This window comes from Sebastes fasciatus, chromosome 13 (assembly GCF_043250625.1).
Source record: "Sebastes fasciatus isolate fSebFas1 chromosome 13, fSebFas1.pri, whole genome shotgun sequence".
In the NCBI taxonomy this organism is placed as follows: Eukaryota; Metazoa; Chordata; class Actinopteri; order Perciformes; family Sebastidae; genus Sebastes; species Sebastes fasciatus.
In genome coordinates this window covers 21,234,599-21,256,320 of record NC_133807.1, presented here as the reverse complement: position 1 = coordinate 21,256,320, position 21,722 = coordinate 21,234,599, and the positions used below count along the sequence as shown (strand labels likewise).

The window sequence follows — 21,722 nt, the reverse complement described above, 5'->3', positions numbered from 1 at the left end:
AAACAGTACACTACAAGATGTTTCTGAAAACATCATAGGCGAGAAATAGGCTTTACAGTAACAGAATATTGATTCATATGTGATCAGCGCTGCCTAGTTTGACCGTTTAATCGGAGTTCACCAGCTTCGCAAGCAGTGATTGACTGCTGTAGATAATCCTCGGCTCTGATTGGTTCTTTTTCTTTCCCACACGACCATCTTTAACAAGATGCTTAACACAATTAAATATAACCATCCAAATCACATTAATCAACACCTTAATTTAATCAGTATAACAAATGAGAGACCAGGATTTAGAGGATTATTTCTCACACCTAACTTAATTTAACTATAAAAAAAACATGACAAGACATGCAGTGTCTACATTGAGCAGTAAATTGAAATTTTAGACACTAAATCCGCGTTATCATTGACAGGTGTAAAGTTGACACACCTGGGCCCAGTTTTCTTTCATGAGGATAAGCAGGTGACATAAATAACCCAGAAGTCACTACAGACACTCCTTTCTTGAGTGGCAAAACAAGCAAACGTTCAATATCTGCCAGGTGACTTCACAGGAAAAACACTGAAAACACTTCTGATATGTTAAGGAGCTGTTTGAGAGAGATTTAGAGAGAATTTAGGCCTTTCTAGCACGTATATGCAGTTCTATAACCACAGGAGAAAATAAAAGATATAGACTCTTTTCCTATTGCCAGTAGACAAGTATGCCTTTCTGTTTTTTTCCTGGTGTATGAGTCATGTTCGACGTCATGAACACACCAGAAAACAGGGTTAGTAAACAGTGAAAATGTTACGGTGGTTACTTCTGTTACTTATTCAGTCTCTCTTTCAAACTCAAACCAGAGTTGGTGATCGTTGGAACAGTGGAAAGACTAACAAAGACGGTTTTTGATGAGTTTTATTTTGTTGCTGTCGAGTCTGAATGAAGTGTGTTTTACGACGATCAGCGAGGTTAAATTACTGTTTCTGTCAATGGAGTCTGGTGGCTTTGAGGAGTTCATAGAACGTCTGTTTCTTTTCACATATAACTCAGTGAATTAAGGGTTTATTGCGACCAAACCAGAGTTGGTGATTGTTGGAACAGTGGAAAGGCTAACCGAGATGGTTTGGATGATTTTTATTTTGTCGAGTTTGAATAAAGTGTGTTTCGCTGATCAGGGAGGTAAAATGACTGTTGTCTGACTGGAGTCTGGTGGCTTTGAGGAGAGCATATTAATTGTACGTTTTATATGATAATAAATTCTAATAGCTATCTACATCCCTGCTGATTTTATTTATTATATATTCACTTAAATGCGCATCACATACAGTAGTGAAAATTAGCACTAAAGACAATAGCCAGATGTTAGAGAAACAAATGGATCACCCTATCTTAGTGAAAACAATTCTTTCCTTTCATCCAGGTATGAGTGTGATTTTCTTTTTGGGATACTCCAGCCTTTGTCTTGAAAGCTTTTCAACTCTTCTATGTTGATTTTTAGTGTCAGGAAAGTTGTTTCTGGCCACAACGTCTACAGATCACTGGCTGTCTCATGCAGATCATTATCCATTCTGGTGTGTGTTTCTCTTTTCCTCATTGCATCCATGGTGAGTGTGTTTTGCCACACAGTGGTGGCAAGGGGGGGTTGTACTGCATGAAAAAGTAATGTCAACTCATAAACTTTGTGTAAGACTGGGTCAGCATTCAGGCCAATAGAGAGCTCCTCTCTAAACACACAACATAGTTATGGTTTCTGGTTATTTTTGGCACACACACACACTCTATTATTCTTTATTCTAAAAGCCGAGCTGCGACAATGCGAGACCCACTTTTTCCAATGTTGCTCCCTTTTTTCAAAGCGGATGCTTTTTTTCCTCAAAAGACGAAGATGAACAGGAAATCAATTTTCCTTTTGCCCCTTTACTTCTTTCACCATCTGCGTTTGCAAGAAGCGCTGACAGCTTCAAGTCCATTTGTGTTGAAGAGCAGCCACTTCGCACTGTGTGCCGGTTTGTGTAAAGCAGAGCGTTTCAAACAGAATCTGACCTGGTGTCAAAACACTAAAATGCAGCTGGTGGATGCTTCTTTTCAGCGATGGGTCATGTTTTTTTAGTAATAATGTCTTTAAAATGACTGTGGAAACGATTTACAGATGTTACTGCCGTTCAACAAGACGTTCTCATTCCCACCAGCGTGCATTAGCTTGTTATAATGCTAGAGGGAAATGGATAAGATGATACAGAGAGGGGTGACTGGCTCCCTTAAGAGCAGAGTAGTGCGGACCAACATAGCAGCCAGTGTCACATCCCATTCCTGCCAGATCTGAGGAATGTCCAGTCCTTGACACTTGTCCAATCCAGGCTATCTCAAGCTTTCTCCTCCAGCTTCACGCCGGCTAATCTCTCCTGACACCTCACACAGCCCCGACAGGGAATCACTCTACCCTGAAAACAATCCACCCTCCTCCCTCTCCTCCCCAAATCAGCAGCATCCCCCCTCTCCTTCTGTCTGTCTTCCTTATATTTCTCTTTACCCTCTCCCTCCCTATCTATCCCTTCCCCATTACTTCTCTCTGTGGCCTACTCTTTTCTCTTGCGTCTCCATCTGTCTTTGTCAAACCATATTCCGCTCCTCTTCTATCTCGCTCAATCTTTCCTCCCCCCTGTCTTTTTCCTCCTCCGTCCACACTTCTTCACCGGGTATATCATGCCTCTGTTGATGAGAATCTGTGAAAAGACGCCGTGATTGCCGATTGAGGAATAGCCCGCATTTCCTTGAGGACTCATCAGCATTCAAGAACGGCGTTTTACTCCGCCGGTGGATGTTGCTAAAGTTGGAGGGTCTTTATCTCCGAGCGCACCTTTACAGATGGAGAGAAGCTCCGCAGGATCACTTTAGGAGCATAAACACAGACATCTTTCCCTCGACACCCATCTCCCTAAATATACTTTCGCTTTTGGAGAGAAAAGAGAGATGAGGGACTTGCTGATGAAATCTTTTTTTTTTTTTTTTTTAATGTTTGCACTGACAGGCCAATGTTAAAACTCTTATTTTAAACAGAAGAAACACACTTGCAGTCATGTTGTTTGCACTGCAGTTAGTTAGTCTCGCAGAGCAAAATGAGATCCCTCACAAATCATTTTCCCCTAATTAGCGTATTTGGGATACAAGAATTCTAGACAAGTCACTCAAAAAATCCCATTTATTATTTAAATGTATTCAACAATTCCAAAAGATAAGATAGACAAACATGTCATAGATTTCATTTACAAGCTGTTTGTTCTTCTCATCATATCTACTGTATAGAGGCTCCCCACCCTACAGAGCACAATCTCATTGGCTGCTGAGGAAAATATCCGTCATTGGCTGTAGCACAGAATAACTCTGGAAAAGAACGATGGCACGGCAACATGCTAAAATGCAGACACTCACTGGTATGCACAGACACACTCACACGTGCACACGTACACACAAACGTGCAGTCATGATTGACCCAAGTCACTCACCCAATCAATTTCATTCTCAAGCAAGCTGTCAGGCCGCCATGTTGAGTAAATATTACCATAATGCCTGTGTGTCAGTGAGAATGCAGCTAATGAATGGATGACATCCAGTGAAGCTCAGAGACACTGAAACAGAAAAAGTCGCCCACTCACTGTTACTGTGCTTGAACGCCCCCGCCGCCTCCCCACAATCTCACTCACTTCTCTCTCCATCTTTGTGACTTTCTCCCCCACCTCGTCCTCCACTTCAGAAGCCACTTTTTTTTTTACAGCCTAAAAAGGCTCGGAGGTCAGCACAGCAAAGAAGAAGAAACTTTTCAACTAGGTTGCCTCTTGAATCTGAAGATGTTTGCTTCAGCGCATGGCTGGTGGTGCCGAGTAGAGCGTCTACATAAAACTAGAACATCGAGGAGACGATTTGAACTTTTAATCCGAACAGCAGCGGGACATCGTTGTGTGTGCGCCAACAGTGTGAGGTGGTTCGTGGTCTATATGAGATGTTTCATTTTCAGAAGGTACAGTGCAGAATGTATTATTATTCTCCACATGAACATTATATAGTTACCTTGCTGTACCCAGCGATGAAGAAAAACACCCACTGCCATGAAATACTAGCAGTCGTAAAGATTTCTTTTCCAGCTGTTAGATGTCTGCGCTGCATCACAAATAACATCTCACAAATCCGATCTCTCAGTCAAACAGGATATCTTCACAAGGGACAAATATATTCTTTTTTTTTTTTTTAAATCTCATCTGTGTAGAATATTATGCATGTCTACAAAATAAAAACACTCTAAGGTAAAATTGCACGGAACAACACTACGAGTTTCAGTCAATCGAGTCCACTGACGGCACGGCCGACTGTTTGCCGCCGTGGAGAGAAGAGGTGAGGTCATCCACTTTTGCAGGGTTTTCATTTTTGTTGTTGATATTTCTGTGCAATGGAGCAGGGCTGAAGAGGAGAGACACTGAAAGCGAGGAGCTTCTGACACATTGCGGTGAGGAGTGTAGAAAAAAACCAGCCCGCCTCCACCTCCACCCCACGTCCCACTCCTCCCGCCCGGCCCCCCTCAGTGTGTCCTCAGGAGCTTTGCATCCAGGCTCGGCTACAGAGCCTGGATGTCTTGGCTGATGAATACGAAGCAGAGGTGTCCGTGATGATGGAGAGAATTAGGAAAACTAGAAAGCATTCCAGCTTTTAACACACACTCACCCCCCAACCCCCCAACTCTTTCGCTCAATCTCTTCCTGTTCCTGTCTGTCTGACTGTCTCTTGTGTCTGTCTGTTCTCAGTCTGCGTAGAGGATGAAGCCAGAGAAGGTGCTGTACTTGTTGTTGTTTCCTCCGTGGGCTTTGCCTCCGTCCAGTTTGATGTAAACCTCGTCCCCTGCGTCCAGATGGAGTATGACGCTGTTGGAGGCGTAGTCATAGTTCTGGTCGGCGTCTTGGGCGATGGCGCTGGCACGAACCTGGAAGAACAGGGACAGACAAACATGTAGGAGAACGGTTAGGCTTGTTAGCTACAGTACAAATTAGGACAGTAACTTCATTCATTTAGGAAAATCCCCAAATAAGTTGTAATTTTCTCATACTCCTCACACAGGTAGACAGATATTGTATTCACTGTTACCATTATTGTAAATCAGACCTTAAAGGGGACATATCATGCTCATTTCCAGGTCCATACTTGTATTTTGGGCTTCTACTAGAACAGGTTTACATGCTTTAATGTTTAAAAAACACATTATTTTTCTCATACTGTCTGTCTGAATATACCTGTAATCACCCTCTAATGAGCCTGCATGTGACATAGGAAGGGGAGCCAAATCGAAATGGCTCATTGAATCACGTTTTCTGATCTAGACAGCCCACAAAAATCTGACTGGGTTGTCTTATTTCACAGTTTGTGGGTTGTTAGGCACTCCAGATACCAAAATTTATGAGCACAAGCACTGAAAAAGTGAGTATTTCCTTTAAAGAACTTGTATATCTCCACCAAGGCTGCACAGTCTTCTACATTTGTTATTTTAATGATAGAAAATGATCTGAATTTTTCAAAGATCAATATGTGCATTTACAGGAAATCAGTCGATACGAGCGCCAGAGTTTTTATTGATTGTTTTTCTTCTGTTCAATGAAGTGCAGGAGTTTATGAGGGAATAGTGAACATATTCAAAAATGCCCTATTTCACAATGATAAAAACAAATCCTTTAGAAAATTCCCGAAGCCATGCCTGGATTCAGATCTCCACCAACAACTAGTCTCCCTTCTTCCACGGCCTAAAGATCCACACAATTGTATTGATATCTATTGATATGGTTATGAGATATTTTGCTAATGGTGGTGCTCTCCCTCCCCCGCTCCACTGCATTCAACAAACGGTTACCAGTTCGTGGCACAGCCTGTTGTGGTTGAGTGGAATGACTAAGACAGACAGTCATGTTTCATGGTAAAGAAGTCATTTTGCAGCATGTAGCTATACATTAGCTATAGAGTTATGATTTATGATGATATGGCTATTTAGTTTTAGGCAACATTTAGCTTGTCATCTAAGTGAGGGATAATGTACAGCGAGCCGGTCATTGTTGAGTAATAAACCCCGACAGGGCTCGAGGTCCACCCCTCTGCTTCACGTCGGGATGCAGCATCACCCTGAAGGGGTTTATTTCACAACAATGACCCACTAGCTGTACATTATCCCGCTTATTACACGACTACTTACTTAAGAAATCAATAATTTGACACAAAAACGGTCTGCCAGAGTCCGATATTAGAACTGCGCCCATAGCAACGGTCTGTTATACATAGCAACGGTCTGTTATAAAGAAATAACAGACCACAGAACACCGTTATTAACCAATTAGAATTGAGTATTCAACAAAGCCGTGTAATAAGCAGTGGTGTAGTGCAACTGGACTGGAGGCAACCGTCACTAATGCTAAAATGCTAACGTAGCTCCTCGGGGATTGAAGCTGTCTCTCATTTTGACAATTTAAAACGGTGACAACACATTAGTTAAGGTTTGTAAGGACTATGGTTGTTGGTAGTTATTGTTGGTTTTCTTTAAATATGCCAAATTGTAATGTTATGGGTTATTTTTGTTAAGACAGCTAATATGTGCTAACGTCAGTTGTCACTTGTTGCCACGGTAACTATTCATGTATTCTGCATCCTGATGGAGAGACCCGTGTCAGTGCGGCAAGGGGTGGCAGGGGCAGCCTCCTTTTGTCGCTGAGCACTTGGGATTGGTACCGGAGTGAAGCCGGGCGCTTACCGTCAAACTCTAACTATCAACTTGATCTGTAGAACGTGATGCCAATGTTGTTTTACTATTGGCTCACAAGCTTTGTTAGAAGTGGGAACCAAACGTCGGATATCTTCCACAGATATAAACAAAACATTCATTTCGGACCTGCCAAAATTTGTAAAATGATTAATACGCAGTTATAACAATTTAGTTTTAATTTATAGGAAAAAGCTACCCTTTTATTCTGCTTCTTTCTAAAAGCGATGTTTTTTAATTATTCGTCTACATAAAAATGTTATCAAGCAAACAAACAAATAAGACCCAAATGGTTTAAAAAAGCAAAACAGAAAAACAGCGTTTCTTCTGAGTAATGTCAGTAATGAGGAGGCAAACAGTCTGACAAATCACCGTGCTGCTGCACCACCAGAGAGAAACATTTGTTGCACAGAGGGAGAATGTATCTACCAAAATAAGAAAAACTCAGATTTTCAGTATATTTTTTGAAATACTAAATGTCAAATGTCAATTTCATTTTGAAGTTAAATGAATTACTGGACACAACAATGGCACAAATAGTGCTTCATATTGATATTATAGCTACAGGAGCAACCAGAGGGTCAGTCAAACCTCAGGCCTTTCTGTCAAGCAGATTTATGGGTTCAATCACGCCAGCGGTCTTCCACAGAAGACCTAACGCCCAACCTTGGAACAAAAGGTCCACAGAAAGAGAAAGTCTCAGAAACTCAACAACAAGGCTGGCTCTGTGGGCTTCTCAATGTGGTGGAAATATTACTGAGAAATATAATAAAAGAAACACGAAGGACGCCCACTGAATGTAAGCAGAAATATTTCATAACGCACAGAGAGGAGTGGCAAGGATATTTGGAATTACTTTGCATATCATAGAGGATATTTTTGATCTCTGTATTTGCCTTTGTCTGAGTGAGTGTGTGCCTGTGTGTGTGCATGTGCATGTGCATGTGCATGTGCGTGTGTGTGTGTTTCCTGCCTGTCTGGCTATAGGACATTTGGAGCGGTTTCTAAATAACCTGTCCTGGCTAATTAAGACTTCCACCACAAACATGCTCTCTCTCTCTCGGGAGGAAGGAGCTGCGGTGCCAAATGGGCGCTGAAACAATAGCTGTGTTTTCAAGCGCGAGTGTGGGGGCGTGTGTGTGTGTGTGTGTGTGTGTGTGTGTGTGTGTGTGTGTGTGTGTGTGTGTGACAGAGAGACTAATTGTACATGTCATCAACAGGAATGTCTATTACAAAATGCTGTCTAGTTGCAATTTTTAAGAACATTTTGTAGCCTTCTCTTTGCCGAATACAAATAAAATCTAAGGAGGGTGAGCAGAAAGTTGGAAACCAGCAGTGACATACAATGAAGGTCATAGACTGGATGTTGCCAGCATAGAGTGTGCGCCTTTGTCTGCTGGGGCCTCATTAAATACGATCCTCCACCACAGACATAAACCTAAACCTTATTCTGTAAAGTGTTTAGTATTTGGACAGACATAAAGAACTGAGAATGATCAAAATATCATCTTTTTTTATTCCATGCATTCTTCTTCCTTGTCAAAATCTGGCGCCTACATTACCCACAATGCAACTCAACCTCAGGAGCGAGCTACAGCGGTCCTTCCCTCAACTGACATCACTGATCTCAGTCCAACTTAGCATGTGCTAAGAGCAGTGGGCACATCCGGGTCTGAAGAGTGAAGCCTTAAGCCTGCATTCTTTCTAATAGCCAGCAGGGGGCGACTCCTCTGGTTGCAAAAAGAAGTCTGATTGAATAGAAGTCTATGAGAAAATGAGCCTACTTCTCGCTTGATTTATTACCTCAGTAAACATTGTAAACATGAGTTTAGGGTCTCAATCGCTAGTTTCAAGTCTTCTTCAATACAGCATGATGTTCATTTTGTAAATTATGGTCCCATTTAGAGTCAAATAGATCATAAAGCAGGGGACGCCTTTGGGCGTGGCTACCTTGTGATTGACAGGTTGCTACTACGGCATTGTCCGTGTTTTTGTCTTACAACTTTAACCCTTTCACAGTGAGTTTTCAGTTCATGAAAGTTAATTGTAAATTTTGGGTTGCCTGTCTTATTCAGCGTTCGGTTGTACTTAGCTCCGCCCTCTTGTGTCACTTTTGGGTTGCCTAAAAACAAGATGCCGTGTGATGTTCAAAACACATCACAGTGACTACGTCCACTTTCTATAAACAGTCTATAGTTAAGAGACCAGAAGACCAGACTGAAGGCAAAAAGCCCCCAAAACAAGCAAGAAGTAAATCTGAGTAGCTCCACGTCTGTGGGTCTACATGGGTCCTAAACTGCTGATAGTAATTGACTGCAAAGGTTCAGAACTAAACATTTACATTCATTGCATATCAATGCAATGCTCTTGGGGGATCTCTTGTTGGTTCTCTAAACTATAGAGTACGGTCTAGACCTGCTCTATATAAAAAGTGTCTCGAGATAACTTCTGTTATGATTTGACGCTATATAAAAATAAATTGAATTGAATGTTAATCTACCATGTAACTTTGGTTATAATTCCTAAACTCTCCACCAAATATAGATGCTAAATTAAAACTTAAAGTTGGTACTTTAACCTAATGGGCATTGTTTTAGAGCAAAACAAGCAAGAATGTGCCACTCTCCAAATGCTACGCAGTATCTCAGTGCTATTAAACATTTACTAACAAGGAGAACTGCATCAGTCGTAACTTAAATACAATCGAACAAAAAGATCATTATTTTCTCTCCAGATGAAAAAAGAAAGCACTGTACATCCTTTAAAGCATCCATTGGTTGAATAAGCCAATTAGTCACTTAGTCCGGTCAGTAAGGTTGAATCAAAATCAATAGTTTACGTGCTTTTGAAGTATTTTCTTGTGGCTCATTATCGGGTCTTCCTTGGCTCGGTGTTTGTCCACACAGCTTTAAATCGTGGCTTTTCGAGCGGGGTGTCGACAAGCTGGCCCAACAGGCGGCATAGAGGATGCCCAATAATTAGTTGGCCTATTTAAGGAGTATGCACAACAGGCGTATTGACAAATGTGAGGAGAGGCCAGCTACTGACGGAGATCTCCTGCACAGAAAGCAGCGCTGTTGCCAAACCTAACAGGGACAGGTTCTCCTGACATTTAGATGTATTAAATTATATATTCAGTGGTTTGAAGACAGAGTTTGTTGAGTGGTGTTTTCACTCTACACTTCCCAGATGTGACTCATCAGTCAATCACTGTGTTTCGCCTTTTTCTAAGGATTCTGTTCATGAAGCTAAGTTTCATTAAGGATCTTCTTCTTATTACCTTTTCTGCCATAATAGCTGTCGCTGTTGCTGCTAAACCCTCAGCTCATCCTCGATTGATTTTTAACAACCTGCCATTTGAAACATAAAAGTGTGCAGAGGTGTGCAAAAAGAACTGGATATTCAGTAGTTTGAATCACTGTGATAGACTAGAGAAACGGGAGAGTATTCCTTACATTTTGTATATTTTTAAGTTGATGGTACAAGAGTTAAAAGCCTGTGATAGAAACCAGAACGTTTTTTAAGAGAAGCATAAAAGTGTCTTAAGTGCTTTTCTCCAGAGCAACACAATGACAAACTGACAAAGTCACACTAGAGGCTAGACTGAGTCTTTTCTGTGAAACGCATTTAAGTGGTATAAGGTGCCGTATCTGTGACACCTTATATTGAACCTGGCTAAACCAGGCTGTGTGATGTTGGTAACTTATTACAGAACATTTCTTCATCTTAGGTGGGAAAACATTTCTGCTAATATCCACACATAAATCAATATTGTGAGCGCTGCCACAGTGAGAAGAACACCGTGGTGGAAGAAGTACTCAGAGCTTTTAATGAAGTAAAAGTAGTAATACCACAGTGTAAAAAAACTCTCTTACAAGTAAAAGTCCTGCATTCAAAATCATACTTGAATAAAAGTACAAAAGTGTTAGAATCAAAACATACTGATGAACTGCTGTGGTCTTATCTTGTATGTTTCTTGTTTCTTTTTCTTTTATTGCTATGGACCCTCCTGTGTGTCTGAAATAACGTTTGAATTGAATTGAATACTTCAAAGTATCAAAAGTGAAAGTACTTATTATGCAGAATGGCCCATTTCAGAATAATATATATTATATTGTTGGATTATAATTATTAATTTATTACTGTATACATCGCATTAATATTGAAGCTGGTTATGGTGTGGCAAACTTTAAATACTTACCTGCTGAGCAGCTTAATTTACAGTAATATATATCGTAATTTATAAGTAGATTTAGATTATTTATACAAAATATTAATATGTAAAGTAACTAAAGCTGTCAGCGAAATGTAGTGCAGTAAAAAGTACAATATTTCTCTCTGAGATGTAGTGGAGTAGAAGTATAAAGTAGCGTATAATGGAAGTACTCTGGGACCTAAACATTGTACTTGAGTAAGTGTACTTTGTTACATTACATTATACAACTATGTATAACCAATATTAACACTGATTTTCAATATTAAATACAGAAGCACGGACTGCAAAATGGTTCTCAAACGTTTCACCATAATAAAAATGTACAATTTTAATTACTTGCTCATAACCGCCTTCAAATCATCTTCATTGTTCAGCTTTTAGTCATAGGCTAATATTTTGCTGGATTTCTGGTGAATGATTTTCAAAGAGGGAATTGTTTCCTGCGTTGCCTTCAACCCACCGCATTGAGTGACGAAGCGGAGAGGAGCGAGGTCGACACTTCTTCGGCCATTCTCAACAGACTGTTTGTCAATGTTTTAAAATAAAAGCTCTGTTTTGTAATGGAAGGTGAAATGAACAAAGAATGGGCTTTACAACACTTTTATAGTGAGCCAGATGAATTTAAAAGAGCATCAAGAGTGGGCACAACATTAAAGTAATCTTTGTTCAGAAGCAACGTTTCAGACTTTATCTTCACCTTCTTTATGTTTCAAGAGGAGGTTTGGAGGGTGTCTCAAACTTTTCAACAACATGCCATCAACAGTGAAAATCACGTTGTTATGAAATGTGCGAGTGCTGTAAAGGCTAATCTGAATAATTAAATCCGGAGGAGAGGTTTTAAGATGCAGGAGTAATATATGGAATATTGTACTTTTTTATTGTTTATCCTCCTGATTAAATCCAGCACAGCTCATATCGATGTGCAAACAAAGCCTCCTGTTCTGATTCTGGGACGCCGGCGTCCAGAGCATATTAATATGATATGATGCGCCCTGAGCGTGCAAAGTCAACACCATCCTATTAGAGGGTTAGCGCCTTGGGTTGGCGAGGGAGTGGGTGATGACGGCTCAGGAGGATTTGTCAGTTGGGGTTTTAATGAAACTTTATCAAAATATTTGCTCTCCAGGTGTTCACACAGGACCCGGGGAACCTCTGGCAAAGTCACAGATGTGTAATACCTTTAAATTATTCTCTTCATTTGCTCTTGACGAAATTTAAGTCGTCTTCATGTGCATGTTATAAATATAACATTTTCCTTTTGCGGAGACAGAATGAGTAAAGCCCTGGTGAAAGCACACTTCCCTGAAATGCTTCCAGTTCTTCCACAATGATATTTTTGTCTTGTTTTGTTTCTTTGCTCTAATGGTTTTTATCCCCTTCTGAGACTAACTGCCGCAGTCTAGGCCTCCTTCGTTTGCTTTCAATGATAAGCACGCATGAATAAAACCTCACTATTTTTGAAATAATGATCAGGGAGCTCCTATTGGAGCTGCTTTTTTTTCTCTCTCCCTCTCTCTCCAGCGCACACAGGAACTTAGGGATATGAGGTTCAAATGCAGGCTATGGCGGATGTATAGCGAGAGATGAGCAGGACAAACAGCCGACTGGCAGCGCGTGACCTTGACGCAGAATATGTAGAGGAACTTTGACAAGGCAAACAAAGCATGAGGCTGCAAGCGCCGGCTCCGGCGATGGCAAATGAGGTGTCAGGCGATGTTGTCTTCCTCGTGGCTGCTCGTGCGTGTTTGCATCCGTCATATCGTCAACGTGATGGCTTTGATTGAATAATATTCTGAGTGGAGACGCAGAAAATTCAAGGCCGTGCTCAGGCTTAATAGATACAGTAATGCGTGAAGTGTGGACTCTCTTAACTTGTGCGCGGTATAACTGTGAATATGAACATCACAGTTATGAATAATACAGGTGTTTAAGTGCACATTTTAAACTACGGACTGTCACCGCTCCACGATAAAGTGGTGTGTCTTTTACAATCCACCTCTATTGAAAAGGCGTTTTACATGTTTTCCATCCAGCGGCTGTAGCGCGCTTCTCTTCTAAATCCCTATTAGAAGGCTGTTTATGAAAAGCTTGACAATTTTGAAGTTTTATCTGTTGTGTCTGGTGCAGGAGGAGCAGGCAACGTCCCACCGGGACATCTTACAAGAGGCTTTGTCACTGTGACAAGGACATGTCTCGCGGCTCCTCTGACAGGGATTTGTTGACTTGATGTTGAGCCTCCATTTTGGATCAACGAGTCTATTGGTCCTCTTTAAATCAAAGTGTACTGCCGCCTAATTGTGTTTGAACATTCCAGCCGTGAACTGCATGCTTAATGGCAGCTTAGATAGCTTGCCACCGCTATTGAGCGCGGTCCAACATTTCCCTGCACAAACACACTCACAGGGTGAAGGAGAGACATCCACATGCATATTATGTGCACTCGCATACACACACACAATATGCAATTTTACTGAAATAATGAGAGCAGGAAACTACAAGAGAATTGTGGTGTCAGAAAGCGCCGGGTCTCCCATGTGTCACAGGTTTATTTGTTCGGAGGAACCTAAGTGAAAACATGATAAGAGGAATGAAATGGTAACAGGAGATTTGCCATCTGTCAGACGAGAGTAGGAAAAGGCTTCCTGAATTAATTTCACCAGCTGTTCTCTTTGTACCTGCTCAGCCTCCTTTGAAACAGAATGACTTTGCTGCACAAACCTCTCGCTGTTTATGAAATTGCTTACACTAATGCTAAAGGGGAGTCTGGTGTCGGGTGTTAGTTCATTAGTTTATCACATGCATCACCGATACGCGATCCAAATGTTGTAGAAACAAACTTGCCAACCTTGAGACCTCAACAATAGGCAGGATTTCAAAAACATAGCGCGGGGTCAAAATTTGAGTTTCAGAGACTTTGTTTCCTGCATCGTGGTAAAAATAGCAAAATATTAAGTACACTGCAACAGCATCTTTATGTTGAAAAGGCCTTCTTTTAATTTTACTTTTAATTCTCAGGAAAGAAAACTGAATAATTTTCCCCTCTGGCGTGAATCTGTGTGAATCTCTTGCATAAACTGATATTCATCGTTTTCCATTCATTAATTTTTTGCCCCTGCTTAAGTATCTCGGTCTCTTAGTACTCTCCATTTCTCTCTCCTTCTCTCACTCACTGAAGGTCCTTTCAGACACAAAGTGACAACGGCACCACTGCACTCCAAAACCCATTATCCTGAATGGCTTGCACCACACCACAACGACTTTTCGCTGCGTCGAGCAAAGCCCAACTTTGGGCGCTGCACGCTGTGATGTGCGGCGAGCGCAGCTCAAACCGCGTTGGGAAACGACATTTGGTGTTGCTCTTTTGTGGTCCAGGTGGAAACAGTAGGGCTTGTACATGCTGTACAGTGCCAGAAACAGGGTGGAAAAGGGAAAAAGGGTGTGAATATTTGTCATAAATTGGGAGAAATATGGAAGAAATTGTGACCCCGGGAGAGGGCAATGAAAAACGTGAGTCTCATGGGGAAATCAGGAGGGTTGACAAGTAGGTGGAGAAACCTTCTAGAGGCCGGAATTGTAGCAGTGCCGACAAAGAGGATGAAATCAACACAGCTTCTCCTGAACTGAAAGAGGAAAACAGTGGCGGGGAAAAGGAGGCATCACCTTTGACCTGCAATCCAGCCACTCTTTTCTTCCTTTGTGTCTGACTCATCATGCTCAGTTAATTACTGAGATAACACAGCACTGTCTGCTTCTGTAGCCCCCAACACCAAACCCACAATCACCGCTCCCGGCATTGTCTGGAAAGAGACTTTTACAGCAAAATTTTCAACCTTTGTTCACACTAAGCCTGTTTTTTCCCCCCCGGTGTGCTTCCTAGTAACCCTGAGGCGCCGAGATGTTCCCTTTTTTTTCTTAAATGGAAAAAGACTCCTCTAAAATGAGAGCTTCTGTACAAGTGTTGGATGAGAGGCAGACTGGCAGCTTTGCCATGACATGCATTTTTCATACAGTAGCCGCCGATTCATCCTCTCTTACTGTTACCCATTTTCATTTTTAAGAGGAGGGGTGCAGAAGGTGTTAAACACACTGATTTATTTAGCAGACTGTGAGTCATTTGAAGCCATTGACTTTGCTGCTGAAGAGGGAGAGGATAATTGTGGGTATCACTGAAGACTGAATTCGGGGGACGGCTAAATGTCAGGGGCGTGGGGAGAGATGTTTGCATAAGAGGGCCAGGGGCACTTGTCTATCTCCCATATGGCCCTCATTATAATGAAGAAGTCCTATGAGTCAACAGCATAGCCTCCTTGAGTCAGCCAGCCACAGGAGACCATCCACAGCCTATTTTAGACCGTATGTTTTTTTGCAAATACACAAGATATTATAACTATATTTCATGAGCTATAATCCGAGAGCACTAATGGCTCTAATGGCTCTCTATTGGAGGAGCTCAGTGTAAAATGTTCTAAAGGAACAGAATTATTACAGACAAGTGGTGGGCAGTTTTCGAGCTGAAGTTTTGAAACTTCACCAATAAAATGATAGATTTTCCTCCCCGTGCTCGCAGATGACAGCCCGGTGTCATCTTGACATTTCCAATCTGTGTGGTATTTCCTAACAACATGGGCCAATCTTCATTTGATAGCCCTCGCACCTAATTAGACCAGCTCTAATGTTCCACTCGGCAGAGTGTCAAATCCAATGTCCAATTACACAGCAGATCAAGGCCAAAGGTCCGCCTCCACTACCTCTCGGGCTGATTATAGAAGATATGCCATGGTATGCATCACGCAGAAAGAAATGGGTCTGTCAGAAGAAGGAAAGAGACACACACGCACACACACACACATAGAGGGGATCAATACCGCAGGCAAAGAGGCTGAGGGACTGAGGGTGGCTCTCTCAAACCCTGTCTGTCTGTTTCAGACAGAGTCTCTCTGTTACACCGGGCAGACACACAGAGGCCTCTCAGTGCCGGAGTCAGACCACGATGAAGAATAGCAGGTCTGAACATTACCAGAATGTTAAAATCAATCAAGTATTCCTGTATGAGCGTGGAGATACCTCCCAAAATCACAATTTTTCTTTGATTTTTAGACTGAAAAATACAAAATCAATAGCCAGAATGTCTTTTTGTTATTCACACCTTCCTTTAGAGCCTCTAACCTAATCAAACAGAGCAGCCCCTCATCCAGATGGCTCCGTTCCTGTGTTTAATGTCGGGAGTGACACCACATGCTAAACACAATGCGTGGGTTTCACCTGGATGCACAGCAACAGGATAAACAGTCTCCTGTGCACCAGAGCTGAAGACCCCCTCCGTTTGGAGGAGGTGTCTATGAGAGGGAATGGTGTGAGAGGGAAATGACACGCGACCGAACTGAACTTGAGCAACACTTTGAAGCGAGCGCAAAAAAACAAAATCTAAGAAAAGGATGGCACGCTCTAACTCATTCTGTTATAGTGCAATGCATCACTTGAGAGCAATGAAGAATATTGATGGCGTTGTGTGTTAGCAAATCGATTCTGTGATACCGCAATCTGGATTCTGTTTTGCTGCTTTTTTTCTTTTTTTTTTTGAAAGAAGTTTTCCTTTTTAAGATGAAAACTTTCTGCTCCTTTTTTGGAGAAGTGAGCTCCTGCAGACCTGACATAGAGGAGAGATGGAGGGCAGTGCACAGTTGGGGTGGGTTGAGGCAGCGGGTTAGGAGGGGGGTGTGTGGAGATGAAGAAGAGGAGGGGGGCAAGCATGCGCGTACGTGTGTGTGTGTGTGAGAGGAGGAGACTGCGGCGGTAATTGCTAAGGAAGAGCCATGTGCACGAAGGACGTTGAAGCTTATTAAAGGAGGAGACAGAGTGATTATTCACTATGGTCCTCTTGAGAGACTGACGCTCAAGTCATTGCTTTTAATTAACTCTGAAACGGTTTTGCGGATTAATAACAATATTAAGAGGGGAATGGAGAGGAGAAGCGCAAACACGTCCTGGATCTGGTTCAAGCTTTTTAATTACAATTAAATAGACTCGATGGCACAATAGCTAAATAACTCTGTCTCTTTTCTGTCCTCTTTTTCTGCATCCATTGAACTTGTCGTCATTGTCTCTGCCGTGTCTCTCAGGATGCGTCCAAGACAGGTTAGAGCAAAGCATTGATTTACTGGAGAGAGTTTTTTGGCACGCGGGTAAAAAGAGCAGGCGACGAAGAAGCCAAAAGAGTGTGTGTGTGTGTGTGTGTGTGTGTGTGTGTGTGGAGAGAGAGGGGAACTTGGAAAGCGGATACTGTGCTGAAAATAGATTTCTTATTTGTTTGTTTACCAGGAAGCTCACTTTTTTGGGGTTTGGAAAGTGTCAAAGTTGTGTGGGGACAGTGTTGGGATTCTGGTTCTGAAGTGGAAGTAGAGGAGAAGAATGGTTGCTGATGCTCAACACAGCTTGTGAGAACCCCTGGAGTGGGAGGAGCACATTGCTGGAGTGAGGCAGCACTGCAGGGCCTGGAAACCCGCTGCTTCACTAAAGCCAAAAGATGATAAAATACTAGTATTGTCTTCAATTCCCCCGGCCTCCTCTGTCCCAGCTCGCAGTGTAGCTTTTTGCAGCCTTAATGAGCTGAGGAAAGCACCGGTGTGACTGTAGGAGCTTCGGTTTGACTCTCAGCACTTCATCAATGATGTAGCATAAAGTTGGCCCCAACATTTATAACCATTCACAGTCATTTACACACACTGAGGCTCTGGGGCCTTCTCCATCAGCCCAACAACACGCAAAAAAACAAATAAACAGCACAGCAAGAGGACAGCGTGTTTATGTACCAGCTACAGAGAAAGAGACGCCGTTACCACTTTATAAACATTGCGCGGGGTCTCTGGAGATGCACACTGTGTGCGTCTAACTTAAGTACCTCCACACCCTCCTCTCTTGAGAGCACAACGAAGCGGGAGCAGAAGGCGTTTTATAGGAACATATGTTCTTCTTTCCCCCCATTATATATCAATGCTTTTACGCCCACCCATAAACATTACTGTTGAGTGAGACATTATATATAGGAGGCGATTGCTGTAACTCTTTTTCCTTCCTGGGTGTGAACTTGGCGAGGGTAAAGGAATTAACCTCTGGCTGCCTTAAGAGACTGCAGGTTCACCCTTGATGCCAGCTGTTATTTCCTCTCCGTGCTGCACATATGTACTTATAATATAGCAGATTTCAGCGTTAATAATCAATGATTTTTTAATATATTCCACTTGGCAGAAACATTCAAAACTTAAGAAAATAAAATGATTTCTATAGTCAGCAGATGTGAAACAGGTCAGAGAGGCTGCTGGGACGTGATGTGAAATGACAGTTTGGAGGATCAGATTTGGTGTTTTTTTTAAACTTGTATTTATTATTCATCTCATCTCTGTGTTTCTGACTGTAGAACAAGCTGATGACGGTGAATCAGAAACCCCAAAATGTTCTTGAAATAGACTACAAGTGATGCATTCCCTGAGCCCTGTGGTAAGTGTGATCTCACTTATTGTGTGCAGTAAGAAAACAAATGTCTGTCACTAGCAGCAGCAGCAGCAGATCTCATTACAATACTGTGTCTCCATGAGTTCACTTCACTTTGTGTGGCAAGAAATAAAGTGCAGCTGAGCAGTTATAAAATTAGAGCAATGCAAACTTAACTTTAACACAGTAACTGAAGTATTGAAATGTTGCATGCACTGAAATTGGTTTTGCAGGATCAAATGTGAAAGATTTCAAATGAAAGGTTGCTTCTTTTTTTTCTTAACTTTAATACATTTCCATTTTTTTCATGTTTGCCATAATGCTGGCAACAAACTCTATGAAAGAGATGCAGTTTGCAGCAAACAAAGCAAACACTATCTGCAGCAACATCCATCTTTTTACAGTGTTTCGGTGTGTCTTCTCCATGTGTTCACTTCACTTTGTGTGGCAAGAAATAAAATGCAGCTGAGCAGTTATTAAATTAGAGCAATGCGAGACACCTTTAAGACAACTTTAACTTTAACACAGAACTGAAATATTGCAATGTGTTGTCACTGAAATTGGTTTTGCAGGATCAAATGTGAAAGATTAAAAATTAGGGATTGCTTTTTTTTTCTTAACTTTAATACATTTCCCTTTTTTCATGTTTGTCATAATGCTGACAACAAACTATATGAAAGAGACGCAGTTTGCAGCAAACAAAGCAAACAATATCCATCTTTTTACAGTGTTTCGGAGCAATAACTTATAAGAGATCAGAGATGTGACGGCTGATCGGAAGCTGCACATTAACCAACCTGAGAAGAGGAGACCCCTCCGGGGGGCGCAAAATACAATTAGAGCCCCATTAAAACGATGCATCAAAGAAGCTGAGAATAGATCATGTAGACGTCCTAATGCATTTAACACCACGGAGAAGACGGATGGGTGCAGCGGTGGACAGTCAGCACAATCCGGCGGGTTTTAACACACAGACAGGTATGGTCCCAATAATGTCAGCGAAATATCTAATATCTCCTCTTCCTCCTCTTTACACCTCCAGCGCAGACAAGTCTAAAAGTTATATATGAGACATTTGTAATAAAAGAAATCGGCTTTTATAATAATAACACTTATTATAATAATTAACTGGAAATACAATATAACTCATAAAAATACTCTTCAATAATAAAAATGAAATGCCTCATTAGAGACACATTAAAACATTTTCACAGCAGATTCTTTTTCATCATCGCTCTAAATGCCAACACACTCCGACACAAGCTGCCATTAAATTCCTAATTCAGGAAAAAAAAGCGGAATCGGTTTCCAGTTTTTTTACTGCGTAAAAGGCAAAAAAAAGATCTGCGCGCACAAGACTGCTCGTCAGTCCAGCCCAAACTGTGCCCGTCCTTTGCAATGTCAGAGCGCATCATGCATCATGCAGAGAGAAGACGGACGCGGGTTGCAACCAGTCAACACATCTTTATCTCCAGGCGCGCTCAGTGCCACAGCTGTGCGCTCTGGGCTTTTGGAGACGCTCGAGACGGCAGATGTGCACAATGTCACTTTTTATTCACTGGCTTTTTTGTATAAAAATCACTGTACAGTTGTGGATTTTTATGAGAGAGCAGCACAGAGGATGAGAGTGAGAGTCAGGTTTAACTCATAAAAAAAAGTTTCAAAGCACTACTAACCTGTCCATTCTTGCAGAGGTCTGCCCACATGCTGGTGCCATCGCCTCCTCTCATCAGCACATGGTAGATGAAGAAGTAGGTACCCGGTATACTGCAGATGAACTTGCCCGAAATGCCATCATAGTTGTTGCCCAGGTTGGTGACCACGTCGTCAAACTTGAGGATCTCGTAGCCTTCGTGGGGGTTCTTAAGCCCTGCGTAGAAGGCCACCCTGGGCACCGTGCTGTAGGTGGCTGTGCTGATAGCTCCGTTCCCCCCCAAACCCAAAATCCCAGTCCTTCCCTGATCCCCTCTGTCGCCAGGAGGCCCCGCTGGTCCCGGTGGCCCCGGTTCTCCCGGTGCTCCGGGTGGTCCGGGCTTGCCTGGCCTGCCAGGCTTCCCCTGTGGGCCCTGCAGTAAGGTGGAAGGTGGAAGCACGTTGCCGTGGTCGCTCAGCGCCTCCGCCTCAGCCTGGAGACCGGTGGAGCTGGTGCTGCTGGCCGGCGTGCCCTTGTTCAGGTAGGGGTCGCACACCATACGACAGGTGCCAAGCATCTCATAGTGGCTGGCGTCTGTACCCACAGAGCTGACGAGCACGGGTATGAGGACCACCAGCACCAGGACCAGCATAACCCCTACGGCAGCCGCCACCAGGGTCTTCCTCCCGATGCTGAGTCGGGGAAGGGGCTGAGCTGCCAGCGTGGGTCTCCCGGGGGCGGAAATGGTGACTGCTTGGTGTGGGGAGTCTGTCACCGTCGAAAGGGATCCCGAGACCCCGAGAAGAGTTGCGAGAGGACCGGCGAGTGTGTGAGGATGAGACAGAGACCCACATACACTTGATACTCCTCACTGCTCTGCTCAGTCACACTGAAGTAGCCAACCAGTCACTCACCCATACAAAAAGACCCAAGGAAACCCGAGCATACACAGGGAGACATTCAGCCTGTACTTACAAACACAATCTGACTTGTGAGAAGAAGCAAGAAGGATGCAGATCCCAGAGGAGTGGAGTGAGAGACGGAGGGAGCGAGACAGAGAGAGAGAGAGAGAGAGAGAGAGAGAAAGAGAGAAAGTGATGAGAGTGGGTGAGTGTGAGAGATACAGAGCAGCCACTGGATCTGTGTGTGTGCGTGTGTGTGTGTGTGTGTGTGTGTGTATGTGTGGTGAGTTTGTGGTGGCGGATTCTCAGGCTTGGCTTTTTATACGGCAGTAGCAGTGGAGCCCCCCCCCTCCTCTTCTCCTCCCCTTCTCCTCCCCTTCGCTCCCCCATCGAGTGAGAGGTTGGTGTGGTTGCGTCCCCTTCTCTCTCTACGGCTCACTCAGAGGAAGGACTCTCATCACACTGCATGTCTTTCTACCACTCTCCTGAAACCACCGAGAAACCAACACAACCCCCCTCTGACCATCCTGCTCCCCCTCTTTCATCCCTCTCTTTTCTTCTCCCCCTCGCTCTCTCTCCCTCCTTCTCCCCACTTTTGATGCCGTTTCTCACTCCCTTGCTTTTCTCCTCTCTCTCTCTTCAGCATCCAGACTCTAAAAATAAAGATGGAGCTGTGGAAAGACAATCTTTTTTTTCTTCTTTTCCTGGAGGTG

General features: G+C 42.8%; 1 protein-coding gene and 1 long non-coding RNA gene across 3 annotated transcripts in view; one reads left to right on the top strand and one right to left on the bottom strand.

Moving 5' to 3' along the window:
* Nucleotides 1–21,722, top strand: part of LOC141780758 (uncharacterized) — a 114,572-nt gene that overhangs the window by 85,714 nt on the left and 7,136 nt on the right. For both annotated transcript variants that reach the window (XR_012596722.1, XR_012596723.1), the window contains one exon: nt 18,401–18,480. This is a non-coding gene — a long non-coding RNA (uncharacterized LOC141780758). The remainder of the gene's footprint in view (nt 1–18,400; nt 18,481–21,722) is intronic.
* Nucleotides 803–21,367, bottom strand: c1ql1l2 (complement component 1, q subcomponent-like 1-like 2). Its single transcript, XM_074656127.1, has 2 exons — nt 20,151–21,367; nt 803–4,955 (listed from the first exon to the last, which is right to left on the bottom strand). The coding sequence occupies exons 1-2, from the start codon at nt 20,757–20,759 to the stop codon at nt 4,776–4,778; spliced, it is 789 nt and encodes a 262-aa protein (XP_074512228.1). The 5' UTR covers nt 20,760–21,367; the 3' UTR covers nt 803–4,775.

What these genes read in the sequence shown, in the direction of transcription:
- c1ql1l2 (XM_074656127.1), bottom strand. Translation starts at nt 20,759, where the DNA reads ATGCTGGTCCTGGTGCTGGTGGTCCTCATACCCGTGCTCGTCAGCTCT. An exon ending in ACCTCTGCAAGAATGGACAG is followed by an intron (nt 4,956 to 20,150) that starts GTTAGTAGTGCT and finishes CTGTTCTTCCAG; the next exon opens with GTTCGTGCCAGCGCCATCGC.